The sequence below is a fragment of the Sparassis crispa genome (assembly GCF_003851025.1).
Source record: "Sparassis crispa DNA, contig_000008F, whole genome shotgun sequence".
In the NCBI taxonomy this organism is placed as follows: Eukaryota; Fungi; Basidiomycota; class Agaricomycetes; order Polyporales; family Sparassidaceae; genus Sparassis; species Sparassis crispa.
Genome location: NW_020939755.1, coordinates 79,422 through 92,254, shown reverse-complemented (window position 1 = coordinate 92,254; position 12,833 = coordinate 79,422). Strand labels below are relative to the sequence as shown.

Below are 12,833 nucleotides of genomic sequence, written 5' to 3'. Positions count from 1 at the left end.
GCCTTTGTACTATAAAGGTAGACCTGTGTCCCTGCCTATACCCCACAGTCTGGTGTTAGGCAATCTACCTTCAATCTGCACTCAATCCCAGAGAATCCTGCATCTGTGGGTACAAGTCAGGACCAGCATCAAGGTTTCAATCTCGATCAGGCTGATCAGCCAATTAGAGGAGGCATCTCGTACTGTAGATCTGTGCCACCAGCTTACTACCATGGCCGACCTTTGCAAAAGGACAGACCAGGTATGTTTTCATGTTTCTAATAGTGAATATGTTTGTCAAGTAAGCAACATTTCATTTGATATTGTAACGACAGACTCTACCCTGCATTCGCTGACACCTCACATGACCCCCCAAGCAGATACTATGTCGCAATTGACTCTGAGTGTGGATGAGATGAAGGACATGGATAATTAGAAGCAGTTCCAGTTGAGAGAAAGCAGAGGTGACAGGGGGAGCATTGTGTATAGAGGTTTGTATGAAGATGTTAATGAAGATGGTCAGTTGAAGGGGGAGTTTCTGAATGATGACTCGGACAGAGGTGAGACATTTCTAGCAAATCACAATCACACCGGTAGCTCACCTCTGTCCAATGATGAATCAAAGGAGAGTGATAAATTGGACAATACCAAGGAGGAACATAAGGAGACAATCCACCAGCCACTAAGCTATGTGCCTGTGTCAAATGTCGAGGAGGATATCAAGGAGGATGTTGAGGAGGAGTGCAAGGCCGAGGCCAAGGATGAGGATGAGGATGAGGCAAGTGTTCCTGCTCTGCCCTCATGTGTTTTCAGAGCCACCCATTTGTCAAAGTCATACGCAGGCCGAAAGGATGTGCATCTGCTGCTAAAATGGATGTCCCTTGATGCCGAAGCAGTCAACTCATATGTGATCCTGCAGTGTCTATCACTGCTGCTGTTCATGAACATGAGAACAGCTTACTCACCTCCAATCTAACTATACCTCCTTCTGCTCATGCTCCTAAGCATCAACGTCACAAGATCTTCCAGATGGCATAGAAGTCTGTGATATGGTGTTGTCTCTCTCTTCAACATATGCATCTTGCTAACACCATGCACCTAGTATTGCTTTCTCTGGCAATAAGGCAGAAACTTGGTCGACTGTGACCATCCAAACTGCAGCAGAGCTGTTTGCTTGCATTGCATTCCAGATCTCCGACAGTGGAATATGACTGAGCAGATGCAGTTTGAATGTCTGGCCTGCACCATAAAGCGTGACAGAGGTGCAATGCAGGTATACCATGTAGGTTTAATATGAATTCTTTACTCGCACAAAAGCTGATATTTGAGGGATATCAGGGCCTGTATAGTGTCCCATCCACTGAAAAATCTTGGGTACCATTGATGAAGGGTCTTTGGATTGTCGGCAAGAGGGAGATAGCACTGACCACAAGGTTGGATACCTCCTCTTTGGTTTTGGTTCATCTGCACCTGCACTTGCTGCCTGTGCATGATACCATCGCCAATCTTGTGGAGGAGTACCTTTGAGCCTATTACATTAACCGCAGCGAGTTCCTAAATTGGCTGGATGTTATCTTTGACTTGAAAGGTTCAGAGGCAACAGAAGGTCATCATCTTCATATGCTCAACATAGTGTCAAAAATTTGATCATATGTATTTAGATTAAATTCAGTGGCTCTGAATCATTTGATATAAAGGATATTGGTCTCAGAATGTGATAGCAAAGGACGGCCCAACTACTACTACACAAACCCTGAAGGTGGTCTGACCTGGCTCATTATAGCTGATGGCATCACATGTGATGAAACCTGTATATATACACTTGGTAAAGGCCCCAGCTTTAAAACTCCTATGTGTGAAGAGAATTTTGCCCTTTCTGATCAAAACAAATAGAAGATGCTACTTGGCTGAAGCCAAAGTGTGGAGAATCCTATATAGGATACAAATTTCAAGAGTCTCAGCCGAGAGCATTATTTTCAAAAACCCTATATAGTGCATCCTTGGCCAATGCCATATTTCAGAAGACCCTATATAGAATAGAAATTCTACTACCTTCGGCCAAGGCCAACATTTCTGCAAGAACTATATAGTGTATATTCAGCCAAGGCCAAAATTCAAATCTCTCTATATAGGTTAAAATTTGATGACTCCTGGCCGAGGCCACCATTTCTACAAGAACTATATAGAGTATCTGTAGCTGAGGCCAAATTTCAGACAATCCTATATAGAATGCAAATTGCTTGACCCTTGGCCGCAGGCACTATTTTCACAAAAATCTATATAGGGTACCCTTGGCCACAGCCAAATGTTAGGAAATGCTATATAGGATCAAAATTTCATGTGCCTTGGCCAAGCGGAACATTTACACAAAGATTCTATATAGGTCCACTTGGCTAAGCCCAACTGTCTGCAAACTCTACATAGGATTGGAATTTTATGACTCTTGGCCAATGGCACTATTTCAGCTACAATCTATATAGAGAAATGGCGGCTGACCTCAAAATGCCCGACAACCTATATAGACTTTAAACTGCACCTCCCTTGGCTAACTCCCAAATATGCGACTCAGCCTATATAGCCTACTTATCTTGGCCAACCCTACATCTCCATCCTATATTATATTCTTGGCCAACACTCGGTTTTATGGAAATTTACACAAAATATTCCACCTCGGTTATATGGACATTTGGGTATATATTGGCTGAATGGGCTCGGCGAGTCGAGAATGCGCTCTATTCAAGACAATAGAAAATTCAGATATATGGATACCACACAAGATAGCTACGTACACGTGTTGGGAGAAAGGACTTCGGGTCCAGAACGCGAGCAATTATCTTGCTTGTCAGTGTATGCCCTTTTTCGAATATCCAACCGCGTGTTATTGCGATCTTCGCCCATAACCAGCTGTCGTCGTTTCGTGTGTTTGAGCATCGCTTTGCATCTGCATAGGTGCCCATAGCACCTATCTTCGACTTCTCAGTCAAGCAGCGCGGACATGGACACCGTGCAAGATACTTTATGCACGCAAGTAGAATTCTGTTTCCTGTATCGTTAGCTCAGTTCAAATGGAAGCCTGATGGAATTTACTTCTCTGGGTAGTCAGCAGAGTAGGTGAAGAATCGAGGGAACAGCCGCCGCAGGATTTCATCACCGCAGAGGATGAGTATGCCATGTTCATATGCGCGCATGAACTCCGGATCAAGTAAGAGCATCCAGATGGCCTGCATGAGTTCGCGCTTGCAGTACTTGAGAATGGCAGTCGTGGTGGCAATACCGAATGTTTCTCGGTAGAAGTCCTGCAGTGAATTCGGTAACTGAAACCATTTGAGATACTGAGTACGAAAGGGATCACGAAATAAAGGAAGACTCACCGTGGGCAGATATGCAAGATGGTGCGTGGCAAAAGAACTTGGTTTGCCACGAACATACTTGGTTAAACTTCCGAAATATGCATATATCGGCCAAAGTGCCGCAGAACCGAAGCTCGCCAGATGTGTAGAGTCAGACCATAGCATGATCGGTGCTACCGCTATCTCGATGTTGGGATCCTCATCTTATTCTCGAGGCTGTGACCGTATGTGCGCATCTTCCTCGAGAAAGGCATCAGAGTTGTACAACTCGGTGTAAACTCGGATGTCGCCAGCGTCGTCGTTTGAATCGTCCGAGTCAGAATCGTCAGAGCTGTCATAGTGAGGGCGCCAGAAGAGCTTGAATGGTATCCAGTGGAATGTGCGTGCTGCAGTATCTTGATAAGCAGCCTTGATGACTTCCAAAAGCCTCCGGTAGTAGATACCGGAGACCTCGAACTCAGGGGCCTCATCCTCGGATTTGAACCTAGTGTGTTCCTTGGGCAAGCGAATCTTGACGGAGCCTTCAACCCAGACATCATCAGCCGAGAATGCATTCGAAGTGTTAGAATGCGTGTCTAGTCGTTTCAGCTCTCGTGCAGTACTGAAATTCTGGAGGTGGGTGGGGTCAAAGTCATCAGCGAGCAGCACATTGTGGACGAGACTGTCTATTTCTGAGATGGATTTCATATCGGAAGGTCCATACATCCAGTTCATGAGGCGGTAGGTAGTGACGTTCAGGAAGGGAGTGAAGAAGGAATCACGCATGCTTTACAGGGTGTCTGCAAAGGATTGACATATACGATCGAGAGGGTTCCGCCTTCGTGCAGTCGTTTCTGGGGCAGTAACAAATGTCGGTGAGTCGCACATGGTATCTAGGGTTGTTTCATCTTCTGGATCCTTCTGGGGTTTGACACCATACATGCGGTACAATCTGAAGGCATTAGGCTTGGTCTTGATTAAAACATCGGGGTTCTCTATAGCTGGAAGATCATCCGCGACAGAAGGAGGAACTTCGGGTGACTGGCACTCTCGTGCCTGCTTGCGCGCTCTCTGTGGATGTGTTGGCCTGGGTATATGTGCCGGTATTCCATAGAATGGTTGCGAAAGATAATCTGCCAGACCTTTAAGGACACGAAGACATCGTCCAGACCTAGTGGTGACTTCAGGAAGGACATCGACTTCACCCGCAGGTGCAGGCTCAATCAGCAAGTCTTCTTCTGGATAATATGCAAGGTCTACTGGTTCAAAAAGATCCTAGCATATATCTCAGTTTGACATCAAAACGAAAATTGTATGTCATTGAAGCAAGAGGATGTATTTTCGCAAATAATCATCTCAAATGGGAACTTACTGGTTCTACATGTCCCGCTTGGTCTACTTGTGCATTCCCTATTTTCTTAGCATGTCGTCTCCTCTCTTTCTCCTCAGCCTTCTTCCTCAGATGTTTGACCTCCTGCACACGAAGACCTTTTCGCGTGAGCTCACGGTTTTTCTTGCATGCACTGCTGCCAGTGTAATTGCTAAGTCCTTGGGTATGTTTGAATTCCTTGAGACATCCTAGGCACTTCAAAGTCATAGATATAGACAGCAGAAATATTAGCAGAAGAGGTGCCAGCCGCATCGAGCCAAGAGAGATAACCTAGGCAGAGGTTGTCGGGACTTAGGTTTATCGCGCGCAGGAGCAATCACATGATACACGCGGTCACGCGTCAGGTCAGTGTGTGACTGCATCCTCCCCATACACACCTACCTGCCTTCACGTGGCCATCGTCCATAGGCTACTCCTACTCCTCCAATTTTCATCTTACAATGGGTCGAAGCAATCCAAAAAAACAATCCCCTTCTCGACGGAACCCGGTTTCCTCAGTTAAGATGCCATCTCGCTATCCTCCAAGCTCGAATTCCTCTCAAAAAACCTATTGTCTTCGTGAGACCATCGTCCAGCATTCACCAGGACCAAAGACTCAGAGGTAGAACATGAAGATGAGGTGGTGCCCCCGAAGAAGAAGAGTACAAAGGCAAGTCAACCGGCACACAAGAAGTGGGTAGCCCCAGCAAACGACACTAGCAATGAAGAGGAAAGGGAGGTGGAAGGTGAGTATGACATTGAGAGTGAGGACGAGGACGAGAAAGAGGACGAAGATCAGGATGAGGGCGAGAAAGAGGACGAAGATCAGGACGAGGGCAAGAAAGAGGATGAAGATCAGGAAGAGGGCGAGAAAGAGGACACGGAGCCTCACCGACATCACAAGCGTGGAAACGCTGCACTAGATGATAAGACTGACACAACGTCTCATAAATGCCGCCACACCGAGAGGCTTGTGAAGGGCATGGCGGAGAGATGAGACCCCAAGTAAGTTCTTGCTTCAAATATAGGCTCATACTAATCACAGAACTTCGCAGAGTATTCCATCCCCTCAAGGCATACCATGATGGCACGCGATTCATTCCCTGCATCATTGGCCCATTTGCACGTCCTATGCAAGCGCTTCAACTTGGCTTGCTCTTGCAGCAAGATGATGACGATGAACTGGACCCACAGACCAAGGACACATTCAGTTCCATGTGAGTACTCATGTTGGTACATGTATATGAGATTTTGATGCGCATATAATCACCTTTAATTTATTTTCAGGGACGACGATGAGCGTGAAGAGCTCATCTACACCTTTGACACATTACTCAGCTTCATACCTGGTCTCAAGGATCAGTTAGTATACATCGGAGACAACATAGATGCCATTGACGTCCTCGGGTCCTATATAAGTCGCTGTGTATACTCTACTTGTGTATCGCTGAGTTCTTATACAAGCTTAACCATTATGCTCCTGACGCTCGTGGCGATCACCTCGGCTCTCTGCGGGAGCGCATTATTAACTACCTCCCTGATTTCGGTGCTGAATACCCTGCAATGAAGCCACAAGATAGCAAATGGAAGTGTGGTTTCCAGAGCACCACAACCGTCCGACTTCTTTGTCCACAGTCAATGCTTGCGGAGTTTCTCAATGAACCGGATAAGTAAGTCTCTGAATGTGAGCGAGCTCCATATTCACAATGACACCGATTAGTTTTTGCTGCCAAGTTCGCGATGGTGAGATTGACACAGCTTCTGACGAATTTCCATCGTTCCTGTATGATCAAGCCCTCTACAACCCAGACGAATTGGATGCGGGCTTGCTTAGAGGGCCGTTGCTTCTGTCGGTGAGTATTACAATTGCCTCGTCATTCATCACCATATTACAGTAGTATTACTGATGTCATCGCGCAGTGCTTCAAGTCGTTATTTACAGGTCCCGGTAGTGTGTTGTTGAACCATGGAGACCGCGAGGGCAGGAGCAGCAGACCCGGTCACCCCCCCCTCGCAAAAAAGTATGATATGACTCAAGTCAGTCCTAGGAGCATCGCGTACGTGGCTGTCCTGGTGAGCGGTGCAGTTGTTCTGTCTATCACATTAATCATATATGCACTCTAGGTTCGCTTCCTTTTGAACAGCCAGCAATCATGGTCCAACATCGATCTCAACTTCGATCTCGAACAGTTCTTCTTCGAAATTCTCAGGCTATTCCAGGACGAAGAATGGGGGCAAGCAACGTTGGAATGGTGGAACAAGTAAGTTTCGTGCTGGAGCTATACTCGCGCTCACACATTACATATAGAGCAGTGTTTGGAACAACTGCGAAGACTGCGAAGAAGAAAACCCGGCCACAATCTGCAATCACGAAGTTGAAGGCTCAATGCGCGGCTCGAGCGGCTGTGCAATCCGGCGCCGTTTGATTCTCATGATGGTAATTATCTGCTTTTTTTCGACCATACGTGCTTATTGTGTCATTTACATCTAGCACGAACCTCACCTTACTTGCTGCCGCCACTACCTCTGCCCGCAAGTTCCTCTTGCTCACCTTCTTGCTGCCGCTCTTGTCTGCATCCCTGTTTTCTGGTGTCTCCCGCACTTGTGTCTCATGCTCTCACTCACTCCTCGTGTTCGCACCCGCTCGCTGACTCTTCCACGCTCACTCTTCCGTGCTCACTCTTTCTGCACTCACTGTTTCCGCGCTTTGCTGCTGTACTCGGGCGCTCTCGCAGTGCTTAACCTTCGGCGCGCGTCACCGGCATTGTTGTTCTCTCTCAGTGGCCTTGTAGTAGATTTGTATTGGTCTTGTTACATCCGAAATATACCTTTTGTTGGGCCATCTGCAGTGCCTGCTATATGAAGGCAATGAAAGGTATATAAATTGTATTGAAATTAAGGAGTCCGTGAATGTATTTACAAAGTTTATACCTTCGCATGCAGACTAATAACCTAACTTTGTAAAGCCGTACATCGGCTGCAAACTATCGCGCACTCGGCAATGTCTGCAGCTGATTGGTAAGTATGCATCGGACTGCCAATAATTTACATACCTATTAGGATATTGATGGAAACCGCTGCATACAGGTTACCTATCTTGCAGGGTTTGCAGCTCAGGTAAGGTTTACAGCGCGCTGCACTGCGCTGCATTCCGAATGCACTTTTTACTGATGGTCCCGACGACGGGCCGCCAATAGGTACCGAGTTCTGATGATGACGACACACCGAGGTGGAGATGGACGTGTTCGAACGATAGCCAGCGCAAAAGGCTCAACAAAGAGATATGATCGGCGGCAAGGACAATCACGAGAGGTAGCCTGCAAGACAGACGGGGACGTCGGATAGTCGTGCGAGGGTACGGCCAGGGGCGGGGTGGAGTAGAATGAGGCAAAATCATGCTGCGCCCTGGCGCAAGTTGCGAATGATGCGAGCAGGGAAGAGGAAGAAGTTAACAGATGGAAAAGCATTCAATGCATGCAGATATGCTTCGCGCCTTGAGGAATGTGTCAGAAGGTGGAGGCTGAGGCGCATGATGGACGAGGGGTGCTAAGGTGGTGGTTCACCTGTAGTCAGAGATGACGGGCACATTGGCGTGTCAGAGATGGGCAGACTCTGAGCTCTACTTGTCGTGCAGGATTCTCGAATTTGTCCTGATCTCGGCTCGTTCAACCTAGCGTAACATTGTCGATTAAGCGTGGTTTCTTCCGGTCATACTAAGAATTTCACTGTAAATGCGTTGCGGAACTGTTCCGGTCATCTTCACATACAGCCCCTCTGGCAGGTTTTTTAAAGTTTTAGGCATGCGAGTTGTCTGAGACCATCGAGCACACGGTGAGTTAATTCGTCCATCACTTGGCAAGGTGTAGCTTATAAAGAAACAGAACACGCCGCAATTGCACAGGGCCTTACTTCGCGATATTAGGATGCGGTCAGTGGTGGAATCCATGGTGCTGGCCCTCAAAGTTCAAAATGTCCCGAAAAACATCCACGACTTCGCGTATCTTTGACCAACACTCCGTTTATGCTTTAATTCGTGCAAATCATTCACTAGTGGCATGAACAAAAACAGGTGAGACCGTCAGAATATGATCTAGTGTGTCTTATGATCCCTGCATTGATACTATCCAGGATACGATATGATCCGTGAGAAGACTCACGCAACTCCTCCAGTTTCAAAAACTTGCGACATGCACAGCATACACACATCGCGGACCTTCTGACACACGTTTTGTGTCGTTCCTCGACCATAGGCACATTTAACCCAAAACCTCGCTAGGTTCTACGTTAATGCCGCACATGCAGAACTCATCAACTCACCATTATTGAAGTCAGTGTGATGCATCCAGTATGGCGACTGCCAGAGACGCTTGGTCGGACAGAGGCCGAAAGCCACAACGAGAACTCAGGAAGATTGATGCGACACACGGTACGCCTTCAGGATTCAGGCGGCATAGAGATGACATTGATTTTATTATCCTGCGATGTATGCACCATAAAGACCTTCGCTATGTACAGAACAGCAACTTGTATGTCCATTAATGTTCAGCGTCACCTGCATTCAAATATTTGTCAGATTCTCTGTCCGCGCTATGTGCTTACAATGCCACGGTACAAAAGCGCCCACCTGGCTCAGTAGTCAAACTCGGGCTCTCCGAATTGAACCCCAAATACAGTGTAACGGCACCACTTTGCACACCCCCATCACTTTGCACACCTGCCAGGCACACTCTCAATTCTGACTTGGCTGTCCTGCTTTTTTTTGTGTATCTAGTAGTTTATTAGATCCTTCACTGTGCAAATTTCTGAGGTGATGGGCCAGAATTGTACAGGCAGGAAATTTTGAGATCGGCCAAAATGCAAGAACTAGCCGAGTAACACTTCTGTACAGTAAATGCTACAAAATGATGGTCCTCTCACACAAAAACACTATTTTATACAGAAGGCTGACATGTTTCTGAACATCTTGTTCACTTGCTAAGAAGGGATTAGAGCAGAACTGTGTCCTGTAGGAAAGATTTATGGCTCGCTCGTGAAGTAGTCCCGACGCGTCGTGAAGCGGGCGCTTCTCACTCGCGCCGCGCTGGGAGCAGGCTGACGGACGGTTCCCACGGGTGTGCAAAGTCGTGCAGTTCGTGCAGTTCTGACCTTGCTCAATCCGAGGGCTGTATGTTCCTCTCCCGTCCCGAATAAAATGTCGCAAAAGTTGGTAGATACATCCTAAGGCATCTTAGAAACTTTATGTCTCCTCAGATTTGGGCAGCATATCGTGTGAGCTCCGAAAACCTAGTAAAGGCTATATGGTGTGCAAAGTGCCATGCCGTTACACTGTATATTCGGCGAAAAATTATTAATAACGTAAAGCGTACACAGGAACAAGGGGGGCGGACTGTAAATCAAAGATCTGCAAGATTTCCCGAGTGAAGTCATAGTTCTCTCTGTCGGCTGGTTGTCTGGTTCCATATCCGTGTTGTGCGGCACATTTGGTGCATGTACAGTAACAGGTGCTATTCGAACCCCGGAAAACCTCACGCACTTCTGCCAGCTTCAGTGCATCGTCCAAACCAATTGCATCCACATCGGCTCTTTGTAGTGGTTGTGTCCGGCGAGCGAGTGCGTTCAGCGCAGGTACCATCCATTCTCCGATGGCATACTTCTTCGACAACACCAGCCTCCCAACAGGATCACCCTGCATGTTGTGTGACAAGTTTCGGATGGCTGTTGTTCGGATACGTTCGAAGTTCCACATGCTGGAGAGCTTGAGGACTGAAATCCACTCTTCACTCGTCAATTGCTCGCTCTGTTCGTAATACCTGTTTCTCGTCAATTAACACTGCAAACTGGTAGTCAATTGTAATGCTTACTTGGGATAAATAACTCGCAGCAACTGGGCGAAGTCCTCCTTTGCTACTCCCTCGAGACGCAAAGGATGCTCGTCGTCAGAGCCGTCTGCAGTGGCATTTCCTGAGACGGGCATCGCGAACATATCACGAAAAACCTCGGAATCGCTCTCGAGGTTACGACGAGTGACCTTAAAGAGGGTGCCCTCGACCTGCCGCTACAATGAATTGATGAGACCGCGTATACAGCTTATGGAACTTACAAGAAAAACAATATATTCGAAGTAGAACTCGGCGTCCCTGACGGGCTGCAGCACGTTAACTGGATCCATCTGCGAAAGTACTGCACTGCACTGCACTGGTTGGTGTTTAGATATTGCGGGTAGGTAGGTAGGTCTTATCTCAAGCGGCAAGATAGGGGCAGCCTCATTTGGTACGTACGCATGGGGAGAAGCACGAAGCTCCATAACAAGTGGTCACCTGTACATCCCTTGTGCAGGTAGTAATCCAGTTAACTATCCTAGACGGATAGACCAGAATAAGCATACGGAACAAGAGATAACCTCAGATACCACGGTGTGAACAGGAAACCTACAATTTCATACGGGCATTAATGTAGCAGAAGAGCAGCAACAGTAGACCATAGGCGTCGCGGTGGGACAATACAGCAACAAACCACACCGCTCAGGCTCTATCGCAAGACCAAACAAGATGGGATCTGCATCCATACACCTCCGCTGCCGGTTCTGCAAAGTCCGCCTTGCACGCCTGCACAAGATTGAGCTCGCATTACTCTTCAGCGTCGGAAAAGTCTGTGCGCGACAGAGAGCATGTCGACCGCAGCATGAGTAGAGGGTCCACATCACGCCCGCACGCGAGAAGTAGAACGACTGCCTGCACGCGCGCCCTTTGGTCATGGTGCTTGTTCCGGAGAACGGGCAAAGGCTCAGTTTTCGGTCGGTGAACGCGACGAGCGCCTCAAAGCTCTCGCGTTCGGCGTTGATAATGTTCAAGAGCCTCTGTTCACTCGCTTCGCTCTCAGATGTATCAGGTGAGGGCGATGAGGGTAGTGAAAGTAGATCAAGACGGTATGTAGGGCCTACCATGTTGTGCACGATGACCGAGAAGGCGAGAACAGCTGCACGTGCAGATATCTTGTGTAGATATGACAAGGTTTCAGCCAGAATATCAATCTGCGTTGCTATAGGCTAAGATGGATACGCACTCATAGAATCGAATCGTCGAGAGCGCGCTATTGTGTTGGTGAGGCGTGAGATGTGAGCAAAACCCACGGGCTGGTCCAGGCTTGAGAGCAAATTGAACCAAATATCCACCATGGTACCGCGCACGCACCTGGCTGAAACGCATGACGGTTAGCACTTGGATGAGGTCTGGCAAGGTGTAACTGACACCCCACCCTACGAAGCGCACGCTAAGATATGTATCAGTAACTCGTTACCCAGCTATCCAAATATTGAGTCATTGTCACCACTTACCTTCGTTGCATTCCATCACATTTCCCGAATCATCTATCTTCACGCCCATAACCATCGGAAGCTGTGATTAGGTCGCCCTTGATGCCGTGCGTTCCTAGACCATATTCTCGGAGTTGACGTAAAGCTAGAACCATAGCGACAAGCGGCTCGAGAACACACGCACACGGGGGTTAGACTTAGTGCAAGGACATCAGCGTGCGAGTTGTACAAAAACTCAGCGTCTTTATGCACAGCGGAAGGACTATCGGAGGTGTCGCACATAAAGGCCTCTGAACAGGACCGCCCTGAATAGCTTCCCGTACGGCCCGTGCTGTGAAGACGGCCAACGAAGAGGGTTTCAACAGGAAACCAGGCAACCCGTCTGGCGTGAGAGAGTTGGGAGGTTAACTGTATCTTAATCTTTCGTCGAAAGTGAGGACTAGTTCTCTGAGGCGAAGTCGTCATAGTGGGCAGATTTGGCAAGGATGACAGCTTTGAGCGGATTGACTTGATGCAGTATTTGTTGTATACTCGAATGAGTGCGACGGAGAAAATGACAACGATGCGCGGGGATCAGTGAGTCTGCGCAGTGGTCTGAAAATAAAACATACACATGGTTATCATACAAAACAATGAGCATACCGCTAATGTCCTCCATGTATCTCAGGTTGGACCATCACGAGTCTTGCTGACTTCCGGTTGAGCAGGATTGAAACCTGTATTCAAAGAAGTCGCCGAAGACAGTAGACGCTGGTATAGACGTAGAGAAAGCAGAACCTCCAACAATGAAGATGAAGTTGCACAACGTCGAACCACAGCTTACCATAATTTCTGCAGTTGTTGA

The 12,833-nt window shown here is 47.7% G+C and overlaps 4 protein-coding genes across 4 annotated transcripts; 2 read left to right on the top strand and 2 right to left on the bottom strand.

The window, feature by feature from the left end:
- Positions 1 to 521: 521 nt before the first annotated feature.
- On the top strand, positions 522 to 955 carry SCP_0900370 (hypothetical protein; the record flags this gene model as incomplete). The annotated part of the gene is made up of 2 exons (XM_027761272.1): positions 522 to 539; positions 605 to 955. The coding sequence occupies 2 exons, from the start codon at positions 522 to 524 to the stop codon at positions 953 to 955; spliced, it is 369 nt and encodes a 122-aa protein (XP_027617073.1).
- Positions 956 to 3,062: 2,107 nt separating this feature from the next.
- Positions 3,063 to 4,094, bottom strand: SCP_0900360 (hypothetical protein; the record flags this gene model as incomplete). The annotated part of the gene is made up of 3 exons (XM_027761271.1): positions 3,063 to 3,293; positions 3,351 to 3,417; positions 3,553 to 4,094. The coding sequence occupies 3 exons, from the start codon at positions 4,092 to 4,094 to the stop codon at positions 3,063 to 3,065; spliced, it is 840 nt and encodes a 279-aa protein (XP_027617072.1).
- Positions 4,095 to 5,138: 1,044 nt separating this feature from the next.
- On the top strand, positions 5,139 to 7,103 carry SCP_0900350 (hypothetical protein; the record flags this gene model as incomplete). The annotated part of the gene is made up of 9 exons (XM_027761270.1): positions 5,139 to 5,256; positions 5,313 to 5,619; positions 5,733 to 5,894; positions 5,965 to 6,043; positions 6,142 to 6,347; positions 6,398 to 6,530; positions 6,598 to 6,750; positions 6,802 to 6,938; positions 6,986 to 7,103. The coding sequence occupies 9 exons, from the start codon at positions 5,139 to 5,141 to the stop codon at positions 7,101 to 7,103; spliced, it is 1,413 nt and encodes a 470-aa protein (XP_027617071.1).
- A 2,921-nt stretch (positions 7,104 to 10,024) lies between these two features.
- Positions 10,025 to 10,846, bottom strand: SCP_0900340 (hypothetical protein; the record flags this gene model as incomplete). The annotated part of the gene is made up of 3 exons (XM_027761269.1): positions 10,025 to 10,487; positions 10,539 to 10,726; positions 10,778 to 10,846. 3 exons carry the CDS (start codon positions 10,844 to 10,846, stop codon positions 10,025 to 10,027), a joined length of 720 nt encoding a protein of 239 aa, XP_027617070.1.
- Between the last annotated feature and the right edge of the window lie 1,987 nt (positions 10,847 to 12,833).